The 25,115-nt window shown below is 53.4% G+C and overlaps 1 protein-coding gene across 1 annotated transcript in view; it reads left to right on the forward strand.

Moving 5' to 3' along the window:
- The window catches only part of SMOC2 (SPARC related modular calcium binding 2), a 167,042-nt gene that overhangs the window by 123,599 nt on the left and 18,328 nt on the right, over window positions 1-25,115 (forward strand). The window contains exon 9 of the mRNA XM_068984929.1: window positions 4,443-4,525. Within this exon, the coding sequence (XP_068841030.1) occupies window positions 4,443-4,525 (83 nt within the window). The remainder of the gene's footprint in view (window positions 1-4,442; window positions 4,526-25,115) is intronic.

Genomic DNA, 25,115 nt, shown 5'->3' on the forward strand with positions numbered 1-25,115 from the left:
AGATGGGCTGTGTGGATTAGGAAGCTCTTCATTTGTAGTAGCGATAAATCTTACAAATGGGCGTAAACAGCGAGGGACAGTGTAATCTAAAGAAGAGGTGCAGAGATGGAAGAATCTCCTTTCAGTGGATTCTGTATCTTGGTGACACCACCGAGGACACGGAGTCTCCAAAACTTTCCTCTCACGTCCTCATTGTTTTGTGACTGCCCTTGGACAGATGCCCCTCGTGGTCACAAGATAGCTTTAGGGATCCTGTCATCTCATTCAGACACCATGTTCTCAGAGGACACACAGCCCATCTCTCTCAGGAGCCAAATCACCTTTCCTAAAAGTCCCCTTGAAAGTGAAGTCGCTCAGTCGTGTCCAACTCTTTGCTACCCCGTGGACTGTAGCCCACCAGGCTCCTCTGTCCGTGGGATTCTCCAGGCAAGGATACTGGAGTGGGTTGCCATTTCCTTCTCCAAAAGTCCCTTAGTGGATTTAATTCATGGATTATTGGCCATAATTGGATCATATGACTATGGCTAAACTCATCAGTAGCAAGAAAAATGGATTTGGGTTAAACTGATTTCGAGGGAGTCTTGCATGCTGGGAAGTCCATCAAAACCATCAGCTTTAAGGCATATCTGATCGTATGTGTGAGCCTCCCCGCCCTCTCACAGCCCTGCTTCTACTGTGAAGGGCAGCAAGGTTGCAGAAAGCCTCCTGTGTTACTACTTAAATACTGTCTGTTGCATAAACGCTATTTTCTTGTAGCGTTCTGAAATAAGCCATTCCAGGGAGATTAGTTGTGATTTATTTTGGGTAGACAGTTCGCATGCCCCTCCACCAGTCATTCTCTGTATTTTCTAATGGAGAACAAGAATTGTAAAATCAAACAGTAAGAAGCCATAAAGCGCACTGTCCTTATAAGCTAGTTCTTTCCTTGTGTCATCCTGCCAGGTAACTACATTACAAAGGACACATTTTGTTACAGGCCTGTACCAAGTACAGTAAACACACAGAGCAGAGAGCAGCTGCAGGGCGGGATTTCCAGATGGGATGGTCATCAGGGCGAACCATGAGTCCATCCGGGTGCTGATGCACCTCCTGGCCCCTCTGCCTTTTTGAGTGAAAACTGGCTGAGATGTCCAGATCACTGGCAGGCAGAAGCCCGAGCCTCCATATGCTGGATTCTGAGCCCATGTGAGCTGGATCCCGAGCCCCCATGAGCTGGATCCCGAGCCCCCATGAGCTGGATCCCAAGCCCCCATGAGCTGGATTCCAAGCCCCCATGAGCTGGATCCCGAGCCCCCATGAGCTGGATCCCGGGCCCCTGTGTGAGCCCAGGCCCCGCGTGGTGGAATATGATCTGGGAGGAGGGGCGGGTTCCCACCTGGTCACTAACCGATGGTGGGGAGAGCCAGCGTGAGCTATCGGGTTAAGCATGGACCAGGCTGACTGCCAGCTGCTACGTTAGCACCCAGAACCAAGGGATTTCTCTTCCACTTTCTTGACAGCGGATGGGGGTTTGTCTACCTGGCATCAGGCTGAAGGTGGTTCTTAACTGCCTGAGGGCCCTGTTCCCGGCTCTCAGGCCCACATGTCTCACTGGCCATGTGAATGTGAAATCGAATTTCTCCCTGGCAGAGAGCCTGGGATCTGATGGGCAACCAGACAATCAAGAGATGTTCTTCTTTTACATAAAATAAGTTAAAATAAACACCATTGAAAAGTCTGGTGATGGATGTCAACACAAGAGGTTTTCTTTGAGTCTTCAAAGGCATTGATTCTGTTTCTTGAGATTGTCGTTTCTGCAAATTAAAAGACGTTTGCTCCTTGGAAGAAAAGCTATGACAAACAGCATATTAAAAAGCAGACATTACTTTGCCAACAAAGGTCCCTGTGGACAAAGCTACGGTTTTTCCAGTGGTCAGGTATGGAGGTGAGAGTTGGACTGTAAAGACAGCTGAGTGCCGAAGAATTGATGCTTTTGAACTGTGGTTTTGGAGAAGACTCTGGAGAGTCCCTTGGACAGAAAGGAGAGCAAACCAGTCAGTCCTAAAGAAAATCAACCCTGAATATTCATTGGAAGAACTGATGCTGAAGCTGAAGCTCCAGTACTTCAGCCACATGATGCGAAGAACTGACTTGTGGGAAAAGACCCTGAAGCTGGGAAAGATTGAAGGCAGGAGGAGAAGGGGACGATGACAGAGGATGAGATGGCTGATGGCATCACTGACTCGATGGACTTGAGTTTGAGTAAACTCCAGGAGTTGGTGATGGACAGGGAGGCCTGGCGTGCTGCAGCCCATGGGGTCGCCAAGAGTCGGAGATGACTGAGTGGTATTCTTCAAAAAGGAGCGGAATGTTGCCCTTTAAACATACATGGTTTAATGTAAGCACAGTGCTAGGATTCTTAAGACTTCCTGCCCAAATGTGGAGCCAAACCAGGATGACCGTGCAGTGTGGCTAGTTCCCAGGCTGCTTTGAGGTTCAAGATTCAGAATGGAGTTGGCAGTGATGTGGTTTCTTATCATCACGTGTTGGCTCTGAGCCTTTCACAGGCTGGACATGGTTTGTGTTAAAAGTCAACATCCTAACACACAGAGCAGCCTGTGGCTGAGGTCCTCGCAGGCGAGACGTCCCAGGAGTGGCTGGCTGGTCAGCCTCCCTGGGAGTCCTGGCCCCAGCTGTGCCTGCTTGGTCAGGAGCTGGGACTTGGCATGTCCTTTCCCTGGAGCTGGCGTTTCATGGGCTGCTGGCTGTGAAGGTGTCAGCTCTGGTGTGGGTACCAATGCCAACCTCCCAAGCCTCACAGATACTCACCTGGAGTCTGAAACAGCCATTGTTCAATCTTGAGCATGGGTTCAGTTTCCCCAGATTGAACAGGCGTAACAGTGAGCCCTCAGCCATCTCTCAGTTATGAAATTTCTTTCTCGAATGTCCCCCTGGTGAATTTCTGGCTTTCACCTGCCTGTCACAGCCACAGGTGCGAGAGGGGACACCAGGTGGGTAACAGGTCCCTTCACCCCCGTTCACTTTCCTGTGACGTGACTTCAATGCCAACTGCACTGAAGTCCACTGCATTTCAAAGAATGTGTGTTAATGGCTTTTGGTGAAAACGTGATAATGTGACTGTTTCCCAAAGTGTGTCGGGAATGCTTTAATTTCAAAAACAACTTTTTGAAAAGGCATATTAAGTTTGCGTGAGTGGAGTGCTAGGTTTTCTGGCATCAAAGAGGCCGCTCAGAGTGTGAGGGCCAGAGGAGCCTGCGGAGCCCTCCCTGGCTGTGTTTCAGCCGGGCTGGACGCGCCCCTCATGGCCAGCTGGCTCCCTGGGCCCCAGGCAGGGCCTCTGAGAAGCTCTCCGTTTGGAGAGAAACCTCATTCTTTTTTCATTTTCTCGGGTAGGAGGACAGGAATATGGGAAATAAGAGTCCGAAATACCCTGTGAAGTAAGCGTGACCTTGTGGGAAGGACACTGGGCTGCAGGAGGAGAGAGGATTGAGGGGCTTTGTTGACTTCTGAGGATCAGCGGCCCCCAGAACCCGACTGTCCCGCCCGCACCCACCCCCGACCTGCTCCGACTTGTTCATGTTTTCCGGGAAGCCTTCCTGACCCCCGTGGCTCCTTCAGGTGCCCTGGAGGGCGGGTTCTCACAGGCATCCTTGGGGACTGTCAGAGACCCCACGAGCCGGGTGGCCTGGGTCTGCCCGTGTCTCCCCCTGAGGGGCGTTTATGAAGAACCTGGAGGGAGGCCCCATGGGGGATGCTTGGGGGATGCTCACGAGCTGTCCACCTGGGCCGGGGTCTGGAACACACCTGGCAGGTCAGTGCAGAGTCATGGTCCTTTCTGGGGTCCCCTGAGTGCCTGCTTCCTGACTTGAAGTAACCTGCAGCCACCCTGTCTGCCTGCTCGATGCCAGGGCCCCCCAGTTCCTGTCAGCTCTGAAGGGCCAGAACGGAGCTCTTACTTTTACTGTTTGGACATGGAGGGAGGCAACCTTTTGCAGCTTTGTGAGCGAGGCTGGGGATGTGCTGGTCCTTGAGTGCTGCGTCCCTCTAAAGTCCTGAGGTTCCCTCTGTGGCTTTGCTTTCTCCGGGGTGGGGGTGAGTGCCTGCGCCCCCGCCCCCACTTTGGTGCCGATGCTGGCGTTTCCCCTCCTCTGACCCCTGCCCGCCTGGTCCTGGGCAGGCGGTGTGTCCCCTGCACAGGACATGTTGCAGAGACGGGATGGAGAGACAGAGCCCGGGGTGTTGTGTGTGTCCTTATGGGCTGTGAAGAAGACGTTAAGTTGTTGCAAGGTCACCAAAGGTCCATCCCGGACATTGCAAAGTGATGGCCGGACACCCCGTGTGTCCCAGGGCCCAGGAAGCCTGCTGTGTGAGTGCGCGGGAACCCGGGGCAAGCCTGCCTCAGAGTCTCAAACCAGCTGGTCTCTCTCCTTTCCTCCTCCCAGGTATGAGCAGCCGAAATGCGACAATACGGCCAGGGCTCATCCTGCCAGAACGCGGGACCTGTACAAGAGCCGCCAGCTCCAAGGTGAGTGGGCCCGGGGCTGGGCTGGGCTCGTCGGCCGCTGCTCTGCACTTTCCTGCGGGTTTTGGGGGGAAGGGGCTCAAGCGAGTTAGGTTGTGAAGAATGATCTCAAATTAAGAGAGGCAGTGTTTACCCTTGTAATTATTACAAATAGCATTCACTGAAATGTTTTATGGCTGTTCTCTTTCATCAAAAATCCTATGAGCATCCATGAGACACCAAAATGGGTGATGTCAACTGTTAACTTGAAGTCCCGCCTGGACGGGGGTCTTCCAGGTGTTGAGGTGCACTTGAACTTGGCTGAGGGGCATGGCCTCCCAGCTGGGTTGCTGCCGTGCAGCTCGTCTGATGAGACTGTGGGATGAGAGACCCGGCTCCTGCATCGGGGGTGGGCTCAGCGGCTTCGGCAGGATGCTGCGAAGCTTGTTGCTGTTTTGTCTCATTTCCGTCTTCTTTTTTTCCCCTTAAATGCCTCCAGACGGTGTCTGTTTCATCAAAGCCTCAGAGACCATGAGAATCTTTGCTCCGGCACCTCTCCTTTAGGGTGCGTGCTGGATCTTGGTCTTACACGCGGTCTGGATAGCTTGTTGTTTAGAAAAATTCTGTGGTCGCCCTTGCTTGATGTGTATTCGTTGAATCCATAAAGAGAGTTTTAGATTCTGAAAGAGATGTTTCTCTGCCCGTGAGCAGAGGCAGAGAAGACGGGAGGGTCATCTGACCACCTCTGTACCCTGCCAACGACGCCTGGAACAAAGGCGCTGGACACAGGAGGCGGGGAAGGCGGGACCTGGTCCGGTTTGTGTCAGAACCACTGCGCCCACTGCCCGGTGCTGACTCCAAGCCGCTGGTCTCAGGTTTTCACCACGTCCCACCTCCCCTTCCTTCCGGGCAGGTGGTGGGGCCTCTGACACACGGCTCTGTGTGAGTGCTAGCCGGGGTGCCACGTTCGTGAGTCAGGGTGTTCCTGGATCTTGGGGCAGGGTGAGGGGGGTGGTGAGAAAGGGCAGGAAGAGAGACCCTGAAGGCGCAGACACCCTTGAAGAAGATTCCCAGAGTGATGCCTTATGTGTGCGTGTCTCGGCCTTAGGAGGAGTGCCCAGGGGTGTCCTCTGGCCCCCTCCCTTGGCTGAAATCTGGTTTAGCGCCAGTGGGCGGCATGCTTTCTTACCAGGGAAGAAGGAATCTAGCACATTCATCATGCGGCTGTCCGCCCTTTCGCCCGTCTTAACCCCGCCGCTGAAGCTTCAGGCCATCTGCTCTTTGTCTCTGAGGGGCTCATTTTTCTTTTCGATAATCTGAACTGCCTCACCTCTATCTCAAGCTGTGTGTGCTTTTGGCCCTTGTAATGTCAATGCCATTAATGAACGTGCGGTCAAGCTCTGGTCTTCGTTAGAGACCTAGACCTTCCGTAGTCCATACGACAGACAGACGAGCCCCTCGCGGCTGCTCCTGGGGGCTGTGCCTGGGGACTCCGGTACCTGGAACCTGGGCTGGACTCCAGGCTGAAGGGCTGGACTCCAGGCTGAAAGGCGGGAGCGGTCATTCATCCTCTGGGGACCACTGACCCTCCGTATTGGGAAACACTAAGTGACGTCACTGTGGGCTCGTGTGGGGGTCAGATGGACCACCTAGAGACAGACCACCCAGCCCTTCAGGGAGAACCGCAGGAAGGGGTGCTCTCAGAGCAGTGGAGACCACGCCCGCCCGCCAAAAGGAGCAGGGCGCCACCCGCTGACAGGAACAGGGCGGGCCGGCTGCCACCACGAAGGTGCCCTCCCAGCCCTGCCCTGAAGCCCGAGTCCCGGGCACGCAAGCCCTTTTACGCAAACCCTGAAAAGGTCAGCTTATTTTGCAATCGTGGATGTTTGGGAGTGCACCATTCATGACCACTTAATCATTTTGCTTTTTTGAAGATAATCATCCTTATTAGGGAAAAACAAGTAGGTCTTAAAATAACTCCTGGATGGAGGCTGTTCTTGTCAAGAGGGGAAAACGGTATCCAAAATAATACAGCACCATGGTGGGCAGGCAGACACTTCTCAGCCCAATGCTGATGCGTTTTCTTCTTAAAAGGCATGGTTCTCATTTTAAGCAGCTTTATTAAGTTTCAGCCAATAAGGGTCACTCACTTTCCCAGCCAGACTGATACTGTCCTCACGCACAGCTCACTGGTTCGGTGGTTTGCTGACTGCCAAGTATTCGTCCACACGCTGTGTGGGACAGAGCGTGGACTTCCAGGCTCACACTAACTATGGGGAAGTGGTCACTTAATCTTGAGGGTCCAGTGCTTGGCCCTGCGGAGGCACCATGGCCCAGCCTGAGGGGTCAGTTCCTGGGAACTGGGCCGTGGTTTCGACTCAGAGGTTATTCTTTGACCCTGTAACGTGCCTCACACGAATGACTGTCATACCTGAGAGGAGTCAAAACCTCGCGCGAGAGAGACTTCCCACAAAGGTGTTAGACCACACCTTTGTTTGCGGATCTGTCCTGCCTGGTTTGCACTGGTGTCCCTTCATCCCGGTGGCGTTTGGAATAATCTGTCTACCCGACTTCTGGCCGGCCCGGGCCCCTCAGCCTCTCCCACTCCTCAGGGCTCTGCCGATCACCTGCTCACAGCCGCGGGGCGTCTCTGAGCCCAGGACGCTGCCCATCAGCCCTCCTGCGGGCCTGGCTGTCTGTGGAGGACGTGGCTCCCCAGGGAGAACACCGCCCTCTGATGCCCTCCCCGTGTGTTCCCACGGCGTCCGGGGCGCCCAGTGCTGCTTTGCAGGCTCCGGCCAGTGCCCCACACGGTCCTTCTGAGATTGGGGGCTGAACCCCAGGATGCCCCCCCGCCAGCCAGCACAGCACCCTGAGCACCTGGAAAAGAGTGCAAACTAAGCTGCTAAGTGGGCTGCTTTTCCTTTGTTGTTGTTGTTTAGTTGCTGAGTCATGTCTGACTCTTTGCAGCTTTGTGGACTGTAGCCTACCAAACTCGTCTGTCCTTGGGATTCCCCAGTCAGGAATACAGACCTGGGCTGCTGTTCCCTTCTCCAGGGCATATTGCTGACCCAGGGATTGAACCCACATCTCCTCATTGGCAGGTGGATTCTATACCTCTGAGCCACCTGGGAAGCCCTTTCTTTTCTTATTCTGGGCCTTTGACTCTTCTGTATTGAGCGACACTGGAAGACTTCAATCTGCCCAGGGGTCTTGCTGACTTTGAGGCACAGAGCGTGTCTTCAGTCAACGGGATTGCTAGTGTGGAGGGGTTGACCTCACAGATGGAGCTCATTGTTCTGGTTCAACCTCAGGCTCTCTGCCCAGGAGGAGAACTCACCTGTCCTCTCTCCTTGGCAGAGACACACAGCCACATGTGGCAGCTAAAGGCCACTGGATGCCACTCACACACCCATTGCAGGGACATAGGCAGAGGCCTCAGTGGGCAGAGAGGTGCCTGCTTTTGGCCCCTGGAAAGTGCTCAGCCTCAGACCTGGGTCCCCCATCCTCAGACCTGGGTTCCCCATCTGTGTTGAGGAACCAGACCCTGGAGGGAGTTGGTGGGAAAGGTAGATAAAGGAACTTTTAAATATTAATATTAATTAAATTAATATTAATTTTAAATGTTAAAATGTAACAAGTAAAATAAGCCACTTTGTGCTTTAGAGCTTATGACTTCCTCTAGCTGGTGCGTTTGTGTCTTTTATACTTAAGCACTTTTTGGGGGGCTTATTGTCTCTCTGAGACAATTTTAACAGGCTCATCAGGCTTCCACTCTCCTCTGGCTTTTTACTTCATTGAATCTCTTCTGATGGGCAGACGCTGGTTTTGTCAGTCCTCATTATGGTGCGAGCAATCAAGCATTTACAGGCAATCGACAAGGAAGGGCTCAAGGATGGAGGGCAGGTAGAGAGAGCTCTGAGGGCAGGTGAGCCCACGGAGAGGGCCTTACTCTCTGTGCCCCTCTCTTTCCTCCATCCGTTGAGGGCTGTTCTGCTGGCTCTCAGGGGCTTCAGGCCCGAGGATGGTGAGTGAATGTGAAGGGTCTTAGGTTTCCAGGTGACTGAAAGCGGCCTCCTCACATTTCTGCTTCATCCCCCAAACCAGAGCCACCAGTTGCACCCCCTCAGCGCTGGCACCCGGCTCAGCCCAGTGGAGACCATGGCCCCTGCTAACCTGAAAGGCTCTCTGAGGATGAGCGAGGCCACCGCACAGGACCTGTGGAATCCAGTGGCCAAGGAGCCTCTCTCCTCAGGGCCACAGCGACCGCAGGCACAGCAGAGCTTCACTTCCATTGCTGTTCACTTGCTCAGTCGTGCCTGACTCTTTGTGACCCCACAGACTGCAGCAGGCCAGGCCTCCGTGTCCACCACCAACTCCCGGAGCTTGCTCAAACTCGGGTCCATAGAGTCGGTGATGCCATCCAGCCATCTCATCCTCTGCAGTCCCCGTCTCCTCCTGCCTTCAACCTTTCCCAGCATCAGGGTCTTTTCCAATGAGTCAGTTCTTTGCATCAGGTGGCCAAAGTATTGGAGCTTCAGCTTCGGCATCAGTCTTTCCAATGAATATTCGGGGTTGATTTCCTCTGGGATTGACTGCTTTGATTAGAAACCCTCAAAGCACCACCTGAATTTCTCAAGCAATATTTTAGCAGATTCTAAACCTTTTCAGAGTTCATTTTCATTTCCTGAGGCAGCATAAAATGGCCCTTACGTCAGCCCAGCACACTTTCCCAGAGGAAACTCGTCCTGACTGGCGCCTGTGCTGAGCATGCCCGGCTCTCAGGGAGTGGGGCTCACTCTCCCCCCAGGCTGACTGGGCCTTCGGGGCTCTTCCGCAGACAATAGGCAGTGCTAGTGTTCCAGCCCTGGAAATGCAAGCTCCACAGCCCGGCTGCGCTCTAGCTGTATCGGGATGGAGCACTCTGTCTGAGGGCCTGTGGGTGCCCAAGGTCGGCTCTCCCCGGGGCCGTCTGCTCCTGGGCCCACCTGCCGGAGGCTCCCTGGCATCTGCCTCCCTGGGCTGGGCCAGGACTAAGCTGCATGGAGGTGAGGGCAGGTGTGCCGTGCACAGTAGAGGACTTTAAACAACGTTTTTGCTCTTAGGAGCTGTTTGATGACTTTACAGCTAAGTGTCATTGCTGGTTCACTCTGTACAAGTGTGGGTCGAATTTTGGACATGGACAGGACGGTACTGAGCAGCCTGGCGCGGGGACTGAGCTCCATTAGTTTATGTTTTGACCAGTTGATGAGTTGACCGGTTGAGGTTGATGACTAAATATGAAATTTAAAATATTAACTTTGTAGCTGAATAAGATGACTAATCCTTTAGAAGAAAATTGCATTTTGTAGAAAGCGTGACAAAGAAATGGACCGTTAAGTCCAGTTTTATTGAGGAAAAGACGTTGCAAATACAAGCTCACTTGAAAGCACACAAGTCATTTCCACCCTAAGGATTCATGACACAGGAATCCCAAGACGCGGGGGACCAGGGGCTCCATCTCAGATGTGACATGGATCACTCACGAGGAACTGGGAAAAACCTGACCAGACACGAGGGACTGAGCGTGAAACGAATGCTTTGCTTACTGTTTCTTAAAATAAAGACGAGATCAGATGCTGGACGGACACCAGCATCTGAAGGCACCCGAAAGGCAAGACACGGGGAGCAACGGCGATGCGCCACTTGGCAGAGTCTTAGTGAGATTTTTATCAGAATATTTAGCCCCGTTGATATCTTTCTCCATTTGTTTTAAGAGAATGAGGAGAAATTGGAGGAGGCTTGGAGGAAACTGTGGTGATTACTCATCCACAATAGAACCAGAACAAATAAAGACAAGATGAGGAAGCAAAGGCGTGTTTCTAACACGCGGAGGAAAGAGCAATAAAGGTCACTGCAAATGTTAAGTGACTTACAAGACGGGCACGTTTTCCATTTATTAAGCCCTTGGCGGCGAATGGAGAGGAGTGAGTGTAGAGGTTATTTCTTAATTCTACTGAATAAACCCTGAGGAGCATCTTTCCTTAACCTTCGGGTTGTACCCGCCCTGGGGTCGGGGGTGAGAGGTCTGACCTGGTGAAAATCTTCAATGTTGGGTAAAAGTGTGGCTGGAAAGGGGCAGACAAGTGGAGAGACTTTTTTCTTTCCATAGCCCTTCAGGTGCCATCTCTGACTCACTCACTAAGGCGGTCTGCAGGCTCGTCCTGTGCCCACCGCTGGTGGGCGGTCCACTGTTCTTGACTTGGAATTCTGTCAGCTGTTGCCAGGCACATGGACCCCGTCCGGCCAGGTCTCCAGGCAGGCTCTAAGCAGCTTTCTGAGCCCTGTCCACACCAGGAGCAGGAGCCTCCTGGGGCTCCCTGGCCGGCCAGGTGTCCCCCTGATTGTGTGGGCTGTCGTCACCAGATCAGGTCCCCGGGATGAGGCCCCACTGGCTTTAGCCCACCCACATGTCCCGCTTCCCTACCACGAAATGCACATCTCAACCCTAGAGAATCATCCTCCCCAAACCGGGTGTGTGTGTCTAAAAGTCCATGAGGGAGGTGGGAGAAGCCGATCTCCATCCTGTTGTCACCGGGAGCAGCCTGTGAGCTGCCAGGGGCGGCGTGTCCAGAGACAAAAAGGCCTGGGGTCCCTGTACAGCTAATCCACTCATTTACCTCTTAACCCTGTGGGCAGGTTCTGCTACTCAGATTGTTCTGAGTTTCTGTGAAAGTGTGTTCTTGGCCGTGGGCTGAGCGGCTGCACCCGGTTCTGTGTGCCGTCTCTGTCAGGGGCATCTTCATGAGCTTTGCGCAGGGGTTCCCGCTGTGGGTCTCACCCTGGGCCTGCCTAGAGCTGAGTCTGGTGGTTACTAAGGTGCTTTTTACATCACACCTGCTTCCGGGCTTGGGGAGCCGTGTGGATGTCATCCAGGGGTCATCGTCGAGGCAGGGTGTCAGCAAATGAGGCCTTGGGGCTGGGGAAAGTGAAAGTGGCTCAGTCGTGTCCGACTCTGCGACCCCATGGACTATCCAGTCCGTGGAATTCTCCAGACCGGAATCCTGGAGTGGGTAGCCTTTCCCTTCTCCAGGTGATCTTCCAAACCCAGGGATCAAGCCCAGGTCTCCTGCATTGCAGGCCGATTCTTTACCAGCTGAGCCACCAGGTGAAGGTGAGAAAAGATGTGGAAATGGGACACTGACGAGGCACCTGGGGCTCCAGCTGCAGTAGGTGAGGGGCACTTGGATAAACGCGCGGCTCTGAGCACAGCGGCGTCATGCGTGATGCAGGAAACCCGGAAGCTGCAGCTCCAACAGCTAGACAGACACAGTAAAGGAGGGTTAGTGAGGTAAAGTTAACTCACCAATGCTAGGAAAAAGGCAGGCTAGCTTGTTGCCTGGGAAATCCCATGGACGGAGGAGCCTGGTAGGCTGCAGTCCATGGGGTCACGAAGAGTTGGACAGGACTGAGCAACTTCACTTTCACTTTTCACTTTCATGCACTGGAGAAGGAAATGGCAACCCACTCCAGTATGCTTGCCTGGAGAATCCCAGGGACGGGAGCCTGGTGGGCCGCCGTCTATGGGGTCGCACAGAGTCGGACACGACTGACGTGACTTAGCAGCTTCTTTTAAAGGCTTGAGTTGGGTGGACCTGTCACCTGACTCGAAAGATGGGAGGAAAGCTTAGGGTGGGGGTCGTGGCAAACACCGCTCTCCAGCATCACACACCCAGGGATATGTTAGAAGAGATCTCACTTGTGTTTCTTTCATTGTTTTCTTTAAAGCCGTGTATGTTTTTAAAGTCTCAATAGCCAATTTAAGAAGATTCTTAAAGATGGCAGGGTGAACTAACGCCGCTTATGCTAGCGAAGTTACGCCCTGGCCTCCATCACTTTGGGAGTTCTGACTATGCTGAAGAGATAGGGAGAGGGGTTTAGATCTGTATTAACTGTGAAAAAGCATCTGCCAGACAAATTAATAGTGTCAGTCATGTTTCACAGGCAGTTTAAATAACTCAAGAGGACAAACTGTTCTCAAACACCATTAAATATGTTAAACTTATGGCTAAACAATTATCCTATGAAAAATAATTCCTGTCTATTTATTACAACATTTTGTCTCAAATAACGATTTTACAAACCTCCCAAGTACGGTATATACATGGAAGAATAATAAAATTGACTTTAATTGGTTTCAACTCCCTTTTATTGGGTTGGCCAAAAAGTTCATTCCGTTTTTTTCCCACAACATCTTACAGAAACACCTGAATGAACTCTTTGGTCAACTGAGCATTAATTTACGTTGTCCTCATAGATCCTGCCATAGCCAGATCAATGCCCTCCCAGAATTCAGAGTTGCTTAAACTGCGCTTTAGGAGAGGACGGGGCGGGTGTCCCACGACTCTGGCCTAGAAGGCCCCTCCTGCCTGGGGTCCCTCCTGTTCTCGGTTCTCCGTAGCGAGTGGCTCTTCATGCCATCTCCATGCTGGGGAGCTCCTGAAGCCAGAGCTGCACCTGTCTTTCGACCTTTCCAGCGGCTCTGGGCACTTCACTGTAAACACGCTGTTCTGCTGGTCTTTTCTCAGCGCACCCCACACTCCCTGATTTGATCCTGATCTTAGATGGGCCGTGGGGTCCCGAGTAGCTGGCGTCGGCCTTCAGTCTGTGGACCTGTGGCCTGGCTGGCACACGGCCCCAGAGAAAGGGGTCCCTCCTCCCGCGCGCCCCCACGGCCGGCACTCCAGCCTGCTTCGGAACCGCTCTGCTCATCCCGTTATCCCCCTGTTGTGCTCGTAAGATCCCAACACAGCAACCGCACTGCAGCTTCTGTGCTTCAGCCTTCTCTCGTAACACTGAATTCCTTCTTTACAAACTCAAGCCCATGGAGCCGCTGGCAGAGGCCAGACACTCTGGGGGACCCAGCTCCTCAGGACCCAGTGGCAACACTCCGGAGCGAAGGCTCCAGTTTTATGACCCCAGGATGGATGCTCTTAAACAAGAAAGCAATGCTGTAGCAATTAGAAAAATTAACGGAATGGAGACTCCCGCATGACAGAAGTTTCCCTTTATATTTGCAAACATCACGATGTCACTCTAAAAGCCCTCTTCCAGACTCTGTGCCAGCGTCAGGAATATCGTGCCCATGCCCTAGATACACCATCTGGGTTAGGACTCGCTTGGCAGAGTGTGGTGGTCCCCACACCACATACCAACAACACCATGGAGTAAAAGTGAAAAGCAACCCCCTGCGGAAGTCGCGAGGGGAGTGGGGAGTGGAGACAGGCCAAATCCAACTACCTGCATGGGGGCCTGGCCAGACACGGGTTCTTCCTCTGGGAATAGAGACCGGACTGAGAGAATGGCCGAGCGATGGTAGAAATTGAGCTCTATCCTTCCTGATAACTTCATTCCCTGAGAATTTAATTGGCCCACCGGAGACCACGGGGCTCAAGTACGTAAGCTGTACACTGGCCAGCCTGGACACTCCCGGATGACCGATGACGGTGGGAAACGTCCCCAAACCTGGTCCATGATGAACACCAGCAGGACACAGAAAATTCTGGGATGTTTTCCTGGGAAGATGTAATTTTTCCTTAGCTCTCTTCTGATTGTTGGATCAAGGGCAACTTCTTTTCAGAAAAATCAAGGATTTCTCCCTCTGACAAAAAAAAAGATAAATGGACTGCCCTCTGGCTGTTAGTTGACTTTAAGAAATCCCTGAGACAGATTTTTCAAGTGTGATTTACAGCAGAAGAGGTTTTGAATTTTGAGTTCTCATCCCCCTTATCCATCTTTTCTCTGTGCTTTTGTTTATTAAATCAGTAACATATCCATTAACGTATTTAAAATGTATAATGACCTCATTTCAGGAGAATCTGAGACAACCCCCTCTGTTAAAAATCACACATCTCAGAATCTGATGATTGATACAAAATACTATCATTCCTTAAATCCAGAAAGTGTTATATTTCTGATTTTTAAAATCTCCTGAGAAACATGCATCGTCTGTCATGAAACAGCAGTTTTGGGAGGACCCTTTGACAGGCTCTAAAAGGGAAGTCAAAGTTTTGTTTCACATTTTACCCTTTTAAATGATCCCCACTTACTACCTTGCAGAGGGTAAATTTGTTTATTCAAATGCAGCAGAATAGGAATTTTACTTTTAAAGTTTCTCTAGGGGAGGAAAGTCTTGGAGAAAAGGAAGGGACAACATGAGGAGCCGGAAGGACAGACAGCCGTGCACAGCCCCGTTCCTGGCAGCACCCCCTTTGCGCAGTCAGGCCGCGTCATCTGCTGGCCTCACTCTTTCCTGTTGAGTGAACCGCCTCCTCTTGCACATCCCTCTCTCCCAGAAAGCCCAGCCCTGGAGTCTGCTCCTGCGTCATGTCTGATTGACCTCTTGCCACCAGACTCAGTGGAGATGAGGTTGCCCCGTGTCTGGCGAGCTGCTGCAGTGCCTGTCTCCCCACCACTGACCCAACACCCTTCCCCTGCATGAGGCTGGTGCTGTCTCAATAGCTCTGCCGGGGGTCTCCCCTGCCAAAAAGCTGGGGCGCAGAACGCCATGTGGCAGCAGCGGGCCGGTTCTGTGCCCTGGTGGAGGAAGGCTGTTGGCCGTGAAAGGCCATCTCTCTAAGGCCCACGGCACGCCTCCCTCAACTCTGACAAAGCAGGACCTACTCGGCGTGGGCCTGAGATTCCCGCCAGCTCCCTTAGCAGATGCCCGAAGCGCAGTCCTTTCTGGAAGCCCCCTCTAGGGAGAAGGTTTGGATTCCTAGTGCTTCTATCCGACGGTGACTTGGCTCTAATTAGTGAATGTGGGTGAAATGATCTCTTTAATTATCTGCTGGCTCTAGCATCCGGGGCTTGTCTATATAAATTCTTTGAGTATGTGAGACCAAAGAAGCTAACAGAGACTCATGTGGTACACAGAGGTCCTTGAGCAGTAAAAGCAGAAGGTGGGATGGAGGCTTGGCAAGATGGGACGACGTGCCGTTGAGGAGTGTGGGCTAGATCCTGCAGAAGGTTCCCCCGATGTGGGGAGTTCATTTCTTATTTAAAAACACACAGACAGGCTTGTGAATGATGGGTCCAAGGAGCCCCAGACAAACCAGCAGCAGCTGCAAGAAGCGCAGTGGCGTTCGTACTGGGGAGAGCTTGTCGAAAACTCACAAGGCATCCATCGCAAAGCTTGACATAGAGTTTCACTCAGTCTTCACTTCAGCCCCGAGTAAAAGGGATTTTCTCTGGTCTTTATAGATGACATGTTGATATTAAGTAAACTGGGCCTGTATCATTTAGGTGTTACCACAATGATACCTGCATTTATGCAGGTGACGCCTATTTAAGCTAGAGAATCGTGTTGATGCCAGGCAGAGTTACACACGAAACTTTCCATTCAGTTCTGTCTCTCAGCCTTGTCCGACTCTTCGCAACCCCATGGACTGCAGCATGCCGGGCCTCCCTGTCCATCGACAGCTTCCAGAGTTCACTCAAACTCATGTGCATTGAGTTGGTGATGCCATCCAACCGTCTCATCCTCTGTTGTCCCCTTCTCCTCCTGCTTTCAGTCTTTCCCAGCATCAGGGTCTTTTCCAGTGAGTCAGTTCTTCACATCAGGGGGCCAAAGTATTAGAGTTTCAGCTTCAGCATCAGTCCTTCCAATGAATAATCAAGACAGATTTCCTTTAGGATGGACTGATCTGATCTCCTTGCAGTCCAAGGGACTCTCAAGAGTCTTCTCCAACACCACAATTCAAAAGCATCAATTCCTCAGCACTCAACCTTCTTTATGGTCCAACTCTCACATCCATACATGACCACTGGAAAAAGCATAGCCTTGACTAGATGGACCTTTGTTGGCAAAGTAATTTCTCTGCTTTTGAATATGCTGTCTAGGTTGGTCATAACTTTTCTTCCAAGGAGCGAGCGTCTTTTAATTTCATGGCTACAGTCACCATCTGTAGTGATTTTGGAGTCCAAAAAATAAAGTCTGACACTGTTTCCACTGTTTCCCCATCTATTTGCCATGAAGTGATGGGACTGGATGCCATGATCTTCATTTTCTGAACACTGAGCTTTAAGCCAACTTTTTCACTCTCCTCTTTCACTTTCATCAAGAGGCCCTTTAGTTCCTCTTCACTTTCTGCCATAAGGGTGGTGTCATCTGCATATCTGAGGTGATTGATATTTCTCCTGGAAATCTTAATACCAGCTTGTGCTTCATCCAGCCCAGTGTTTCTCATGATGTACTTGGCATACGCACATTTACGTGAATCTTACTGGATCAAAATTCTTTATAGCGTGGCTCTCATTATAAGAAGGGCTGTATTGGACCCCCAGTGACTTACTGTTAAGGGAACCACAAAAGAATGGTTATAAAGTTCTTGTCCTTGGTCAGGGAACACAGACACCCACAGACGCCCAGCCACAGTGGGCACCATCCGTGTCTGGTCTGATGAGGCGTGATTTAGCAGAATTAACAGGAATGGGTGGACTCCCTGCCCACTCCCCGTCCCTTACATCCTGTGCAGCAGGGCTCCCGCTGGTCTGTGCAGAGGTTCCCGTGCAGGGTCTGCTCCCAGAGCCGCGAGACGCCTGGGCCCCCGGGAGATGCGAAGTGTCCCGCAGCCCCTCCTCCATTTGGCTCAGGCATCTGGGATGGAGCTGGAGATGAGGATGCGTGGGGAAGGGTGATGCTACAGGTGACTCACGAGGACGCCCCAGCCCGATGTCCATTTCCAGCGAGGCAGAGACAGGAAGGAGGACTTGGGGTGCCGGGGCTGCGGGTGAGCCGGGAGTGGTCCCCGGTGTGTGCTCTTGGGGGCGGGGCCGCAGGAAGCCAGGCCAGTGTGGGGAGTGGTCCCCGGTGGGTGTGTGCGCTGGGGGCGGGGCCGCAGGAGGCCGGGCCAGTGCGGGCTCTGGACTGAAGGTCGGTCCTGCTCTCACGCGTGTTCTTAGCCTTCGTTTCTGCCATCTTGGCATCGGGCTTTGACGGTCTTATTTTCAAGACCTCTTAGTAAAGTAGTAGCTTAGGATCTTAGGATCTTAGTAAAGATCCTCTTAGTAAAAGTAACTGCTTTGGCCTCAGTTCGCCGTTAGGTTTCACGCACCGTCTCCTGGAAAGTGTCATTTGCCTCCCGGACTCTGCGAGGGCATCTGTGCAGTGAAGGTGGGCTGGGTCCGGCAGGTAGATGTGCCCTTGTGCCCGCCCACCCTGCGCAGAGTGCCCGCTGACTGTCAGGAAGCAGCTCGAAGCTGAGAAGAAACAAACAGAAGCCTCTGGGCTTCCTCACCAGGAAAGGGGGTGCCCGGCGAGGAGGAAGTGGACCCTGCGTTCAGTCACTGCCCTGCCGCGCGCTGTCCCGGCCGCGCTGAGGATACTGGCCCGCTTTTGTAGTCAGCCAGGGACCTGCTGAGCTGAGCGCGTCCATGCAAAGGAAATGAAAAGTCAACAATCGCAGCGCTGGTGGGTGCAGAAACCCCTCTGCCTGACCGGCGTCCAGTCCTGAGTGTGGGACACGGAGAGGTCCTGATGCCTTAGGGACGAGTTCCTAACTGCTTAGGAGGACATTGGACACTGGAAGCATCTCTTCTCCTTAAATGTGGATGCTACCAGCTCATCCTCAGCTCGGCCCAAGCCGAGTCCCCCCACAGCATGATGCTCTGCTCACGGCCTTGACCAGACTCACCACTTCCTCCTCGGGGTTGGGGCGAGGCTGCTGTGGCTTGGGGAGCTGGAGACAGGAGTGCCTGAGCCCTGCTGCTGGCCTCTGTGATGTCTCTTCTCTGGAAGGAATTGGCCACGTGTGCAAGGCTTCTGCAGGCCGAGCTCAGAGCATTTGGGATGGTCTGGAGTCTGGGAGGCAGCTGCACTTTTATGTGCATTTTAGAAAAGAGTCGGTGTCAACATGGTTACCAGGGCAACGTGGTTACCAGGGCAACATGGTTACCAGGGGAGCTTAGCCATGACATTCCCACAAACATGCCTGCAACCACTCGGCCTCACCTCTGTCAGCTGCAAAGTCCTACTGCAGTCTGCATCACGGTCCCTGCTCTCTAATCGTTGCCCCCAAAGACAGGTCAAAGGGTCAACCCTTTACGACTGTGAGTGATCACTTATTGGTATGTGGTTAGCAAACTTTCAGAGCCGCTTACCTTCAGCAGGTATGCAAGCACGTATTTTCCAGCCTTTTTATCTTCAGAGGGTCCCTGTCTCTCTGAATCAGGGGTCTCTCCGAGGACAATGGCTAAAGGAGACTCGGGCTGCACCTGCTTAAAAATCCTTGTTAGGCTGACAATATGGCCCTTGAGGTGCAGGGCCTTCTTGCCCGGTTCTCTGTGTGTGCATGGAGCCAGCAGCCTCTGGAGGAGAAGCTGACCCCCACCTCCGTAGAAGGGGCCTTCTTCTCTCTGGTCTGTGTTATCATGAGGCTTCCCAGTTTATGTGATTCTCAAGGCAAGTGGCTCCTTGTGTAACCAGTCTCCAAGGAGAGATACACTCCAGGCCCCCAGTGTCTGGGAGGAGCTCAGTCTATCAAAATCTAAGAAAAACACACACAGTTTGCACGATAGACTTGCCCCACCGTTGGTCTTCTAGAGACTTCACTTCGGATTAGCCGGAGGTGCATGTGTACAGACCACGGGCTGCCCCGCTGCTGAGACGCCTCTGCCCACTTCAGGCTGTGCCCCAGGCCGACACTGGCGGGCCTTACAAGCAGAGCCTGGCAGACTGCTGTCTGCCGAGACACGGCGCCGTGCCGTCAGCCCCTGCACTGCTGCGCTTGGGGCCTGGAGACAGGCTCTCTGCAGTTCCAGTATCGAGAAGGGGGCCTGGCCTCCAGCCCATTCAGTCCTGTTCCGTCCACGCTGGGCTTTCTCCTCTGATTGGCTTTCTGTCCCCGCAGTGGCCCGTCTACACCAAAGGCGCTGAGGTGAAACTCGCCCTCACGTTCTGCTGTCTGCGTTACCCTTATTTTTTATGGATGTTGATGTCTCTCTCATTTATTAAATCTAATTTTGTTCTGATGTAGGGCATGTACCTTGCCGTCTCCCTGGGGTTGTCAATGCCTGCCCCCCGTAAATATATCTGCACGGCTGTGCCCTACTGACCCCACACACATGTGTGTGAAGGTGTGCAGTATGGGCGGAGACCGTGGTGAGGTCACAGGGAGCACAGGCTTCCCCAGGGGTGGCTGCTCGTATCACAGTTTGTGGGCAGGACGTTGAGAAGGAAGAGCCTATGTCTTCCTGACAATGCCACTGACATGTAAAGAAGTCAGGGACGCTGACAGTCACTCCGCGTGATCACATCCTGACGAGCGAGGGCTAGAGTGCTCAGCCCTGCCTCGGTTCAGAGGCCCCCCAGCTGCTGAGAGCCTGTGCTGTCGTGGGAAGGGGGAGCGTGGGGTAGACAGCAGGCTCTCCGGGTGCAGAGACCTGTGCGATTGGCCCGACACCAAGGGGTGTGTGGCAGGGCCTTGAGGCAAGCACTCGAGTCCCACCCAACCCCCGAGAAGCCCTGGAGATGATGCGTGAGAGCGTCAGCCCTGAACTCGGCTCAGGAACAGGAGGCTGATGGTGTGGCCAGGAGGTCGGAGGAGAAGAAGGTCCATGCCCGCCAGGCCCTGCAGTGCGTGTTCTGGAAAAGTGGGCATGAGATGAATTGTTAGGAAGGGAAAGACACAAGTGGGCAGAGAGTGGATGCTATTTCAGGGAGAATGAGCACCTTGGGCACCAGGCAGAAGTAAGAGCTGCGAGATGAATAAGCCTAGGAGCCTGTTTGGAAGAGCTTCTATTCCAGGAGGAGATGGATGTGGGTTCTGTGGTTTGGTTTTCATATTAAATCATATTGTCATACTTTTCTAAGGAGATTGGGATTTCTGGTTACAGTCAGCGACTGCAGATCCAGGTGAGAAGCGTGCATGTGACCTTTCTGAAAGGATGCCCCCTTCACTTTGAGTCATGGTTTTTAGACTCCTGTCTCCAGCCTGTTAGGGACGACCTCCTCCTTGTGCTGTCTCCAAGCTTACCCTGAGAGCATTCAAGTCCTCATCAGGCACGTCGCTGCAAAGGTTTCTAGGAAATGAGAAAACTGAAGACAAAACCTTACGGCCCTTCCTCAGGGAGCTCCCTAGAGACAGACTCTTGTCTGTCCATTGATGCCACACTTTCTTCCTGCAGCCTTTGAACCAGAGGCAGGTCCACTGGCCTCTGTCACCTGCAGAGATGTAGCAGGTGGTCAGAGGTGGAGCCTGGGAGGTCTGGTCCAGTTGGATCCACATCCCCTGGGAACAGAGCTTGCTCCAACCATTAGGAGTTTGTGTAAGAGAGGGAACAAGCCAATCAAGCCCCCACTTCTCCCCGAAGAATGTGAACTAAGATGCCTTCAATCCTTCTTCCCTGGCCAGGCTCCCTTCTATTTCTTTTGCCCAGAAAAAGCAGGGCTGTGGATGAGCCAGAGAATAAACTTGGGTAAATTTGCAGATAGTCATTTGAATGTGGAGAAATGTATATATACGAAATCTCTTGATAGGTGAAAACTTGAGAAACCAAGGCAGGCTTGCCTCCTCCCTAGAGGTCTGGAAAGCATTTTGCCTGTTTCTTCATTTCTGGGACAAACTCCTACATCTCAGAGATGACAGGCAGGTGAGCCCAGGACGGTGTCCTTGGTATGCGCTGGGTGCAGAGGTGCCGTGACATAGACCAGGGGGTGCCAGGAGGAGGGCACACCACCCTCATACGCCTGGATTTGGGGAGCCTGGCGTGGCCACCGTCCAGCAGTCTGTTCTCCCTTCTGAGTCTTAGTCTGCTCCTCAGAGCAAAGGGCTGATGCACACCGCCACCTCCCAGGTCTTCTGAGCGTGGAGCTGAGCCACCTTCACGGGGACGTTCCTCTCAGGGACCCTGTAGGCTGACGGGTGGGCGGGAGGTCACTGAATGCAACCCCTTCCTGCCCAGGCTGTAATGGACATCTCCCCTAGTTAGCTCTTACCAAAAAGACTTGTGATTTTATTTTTTTTTAATTAAAGAAAAAAACCCAAGAGTTCCCACTGGATAACCAAATCGTGTAAGCTTCACATGTGCAACACTATTTATACTTCCGTCTGCACGGCCTTGATCTCCCACCAAAGTGGGTCTTCCACCGGTCACCACACAGGGCACCCCTTTGCCTGCTCCCCCCGCCCCCTTCCCTTCCCCAGCCTGTTCTCTGCATCTGGGGGTTGCTTTTTGTTTATTCTTTTATTTTGTTTGGTGGTTTGCTTTCTGGGTTTCACGTATGAGTGAAACCATATGCTATTTGACTTCTCTGCTTGGCTTATTTCACTAAGAGTACTACCCTCCAAAACCATCCATGTTGTAGCAAATGGCAAACGTTCATTCTTTATTACGGCGGAGTGGTATTCCACTGTATGTACACACCGCACCGTCTCTTCCCGTTTATCTGTGGAAGGTACTTACATCAACTCCGCATCCTGGCTGTTGTAAATGGCGCTGCTCTCTACACTGGGGTGCATGCATCTTTTCAGACCAGGGTTTTCATTTTCTTTGAATAAATACCCAGAAGTGGGACTGCCGGACAGTTCTAGTCTTAAGCTTTTGAAGAATGTGCATGACAAGGAATCATCCGGGACGCACTCAGAATATGTCAGAGGCCTAAGAGAGGCCTGTGACTGGAACAGGAGGTGGCGGCTCGCAGCCTTTCTCAAGGGTGCGGCTCCTAGACTAAACACGGGCCGACGGTGGGCCCCTGGGCTGCTTGGGAGTCCCCGGGCGGCTGCGGGGTCTCGCCCTGCAGACCGTCAGCGTCCGGGAGGCTCCGGGGTCTCGCCCTGCGCAGCGTCAGGAACGCTTAGGCCTGCCTCCGCGCCTCTGCTTGAGTTCCAGGAGCGGCAGAGGCCTCAGTGCCGACGGCTTCCCTCCTGGCTCCCTCTGCTCTTTAGAAAACGCGTGGCTCTTGGTCAGTTTCTGAGCTTTGTTCCAACACGACGTTGTGTGATGTTGGACTCAGAGGGCCCGTTACCGAGGGCTTTTCAGATGCTCATGAGAGATGAGGGGCACAGGCGTTGAGGAGTGAGGGTCCTGAGCTGAGGAGGGCCGGTCTGGTGCCTGGGACCGAGGGGGCGGCACCCGGCACAGGGGCTCCCAGGGGACCGAGGGGCGGTGCCCGGTGGGCTCCCGCGGGGAGGGTCTATATTCCAGACCACAGAGCCATCTCCCTGCGGCACAGGCAGTGGTGAGCCTCCACGGAGGATGTGACCCTGCTCTTCCGACGGTGTCTAGGCTCTCGGCGGTGGCGGGGTCACTCAGAGGGGCTTCCTCCTGGGCAGAGCTGACGGGCACTGAACGTGGTCCCGTAGGGGCTGGAGCTCTGTGAACGGCGTTTCAGAGCACAGAGCCCTGCAGCCCCCTGCATCCCCAGGCCGCCTTTCAGGGGCGCCTTGATGCTCGAGGGGCTTCCAGCCCCCATGCCACCCTCCCGTTTTATAAGCCTTCATTCTCTATCTGCATCAGTATTGTTGTTAGCCCCCCACCCCCACCCTCTGTTTCTGGAGGAGCCTGGTGGGCTGTAGTCCATGGGCCGCAAAGAGTCGGACACGGCTGAGCGACTGACGCAGGCAGGGGTGTGGGTTCATCTGTTTTAAGGCAGCTTTGAAAGCAAGAATCTTCCACACAGAATGTTCACAGGTTCAACAGGCAGGTTCTGGTGAGAAATGCCCAGGGCTTGCGCTCCAAGCTGTTCCACAAGGTGGGCGAGAGTAAGTTCGTTCCGTAAACGCGTGTCCTGATGCGCGAGCGCCGCTCCGTGGAGTGGACATTAGGCGCCGAGCCCTGGGCCCCAGAGGACGCGCTGACCCGAGGACGCAGCCCTCGCTGGGGCGCTGCCTCCCACCAGGACGCCCTGGCAAGTTTGTCCGCGTGATACATGACCCAACCCCGAGGCAGCTGCACAAACCCGAGACTCACGTCTCCTCTCTGCTCGCTGAGGGGGAGCGTCAGCGCAGCCCCTGCCGGCGGCCCCTGTCCCCGCTGCCGCCACACGGGTTTCCAGCTCCACCAGCTTCCGCCGACCCAGCCCACTGGCCCCTCTGGGATGGTCCACATGGATGCCTGGGGCTTGAGTCTCAAGAGAAATGCTGCTCCTTTGAAGGACATCAGTACACACTTTCTGATGGAAATACAAGCATGAGCGCAGAGCTCTTTGGACTGTTCACTCCCTGGACCCAGCTTCATCTGTCAGGCCCGGAAACGCTGTGTCGTTGGGGCCAGAGTTTCAAACAGTGCCGGTCACTGAGTCAGACGTGGGCGAAGTACGTTTTTAAAGTGTCTTTGGTGGGAGTGGTATCAAGTAGCTTTTGTTTGCTGTTACAGTCTTTGTTGTTGTTTGTCAGGAGCTTGGAGGAAGGCTGAGGCTCCTGGCATGCAGGGTCCTGGACAGACTTGAGGCTTTGGAGGGCTGGGGTGGGCGTGGGGGTCCCTGGGCACAGAGAGTGGAGCAGAGGTCAGACTTAGAGCTGCAGGGCTGGTGAGCAAAGTGGCGAATCTCCGTCGGGGGGACGGTTGTGGTCAGCGTGGCCCCGAGCCCCACCCGGAGGACAGTGCAGGACTGGGCAGCGAGTCCTATGGGGTCTGTAAAGTTTTGGTCACTAACCTCAGAACAGCTTTGAAGTCTGGAATGTTGTCAGGCTATTTGTGACTCAAACAAAGAGAAGAATTTCAGGCCAAGAGTTGAAGTGGTATGAGGAAGGGGCAAACTTTTTTTTAAAAGGAGAAAATGACCCTCGTGTGCTTTTGTTCACGCACGTGTACTCTGAGCTGGACCCGGCTAGACCGGCAGGCTGGCCGTGGGGTCCAGGGGGCTTGGCACCCTTACAGGAAGGTTTCAGAAGTGTATGCTTTCAGTATAGAGTTTTCTTTGTTTAGATTCAGCTGCAGTTTCTTGTCTCAGTCATCACATTGTCGACTGAATTCACCATTTTTGGCTCTGAGTGACAGGTCTGGACATACAGGGGAAAAAAAACCCCAAAACCCAAGACATGTTGCTTGAGTCACTTCCAAAATGTGACCCGACCTTCTGCTTCTGCAACATTCAGCCTTTGGTGACTTGCCCAAATCCTGCCAAGGACATAACTGCTTCCGTTCTTTAGGGAAGAACCAGAAAAATCATCGAGGCAGCTTTCCTTACTCTGTTTATCTGTGAAGGTTCACGCTAGCCTTTGCGTTGAAACTGATCAAAGCTGGGACTTGACTTGGTCCTGAGATGCAGGTGTTCGAGCAGATTCCTGGAGGCATCCACTCTCTGCCTCGGCAGAGCAGAGTCTGCAGGTGAGTGACTGGCGCAGCGGCTGAGGAGGGCACTTAACCGGAGGTGGGGTGGGGTCCACCTCTCATCCGTCATGCCTGGTTTAAACTCCCCCCCCGAATCACAAGGGTGCAGAGATGGCACAGGTCCCTGTTCCACTTGCTGCCTGGTGCAGGGGTGGGGGGCTGGGGCTGTGAGTGGCGGTGGCCGCAGCCCACTCCCCTCCCAGGCAGCACGCAGCCCCTCTGTCATCTCATGAGCTTTGCTTCCGTGCTGGGGCACTGAGGAGGTGATTGCCCCATGCATTTGGGTGATTAAAACCCAGGGGGC

This window comes from Capricornis sumatraensis, chromosome 13, assembly GCF_032405125.1.
Source record: "Capricornis sumatraensis isolate serow.1 chromosome 13, serow.2, whole genome shotgun sequence".
NCBI classification, from domain to species: Eukaryota; Metazoa; Chordata; class Mammalia; order Artiodactyla; family Bovidae; genus Capricornis; species Capricornis sumatraensis.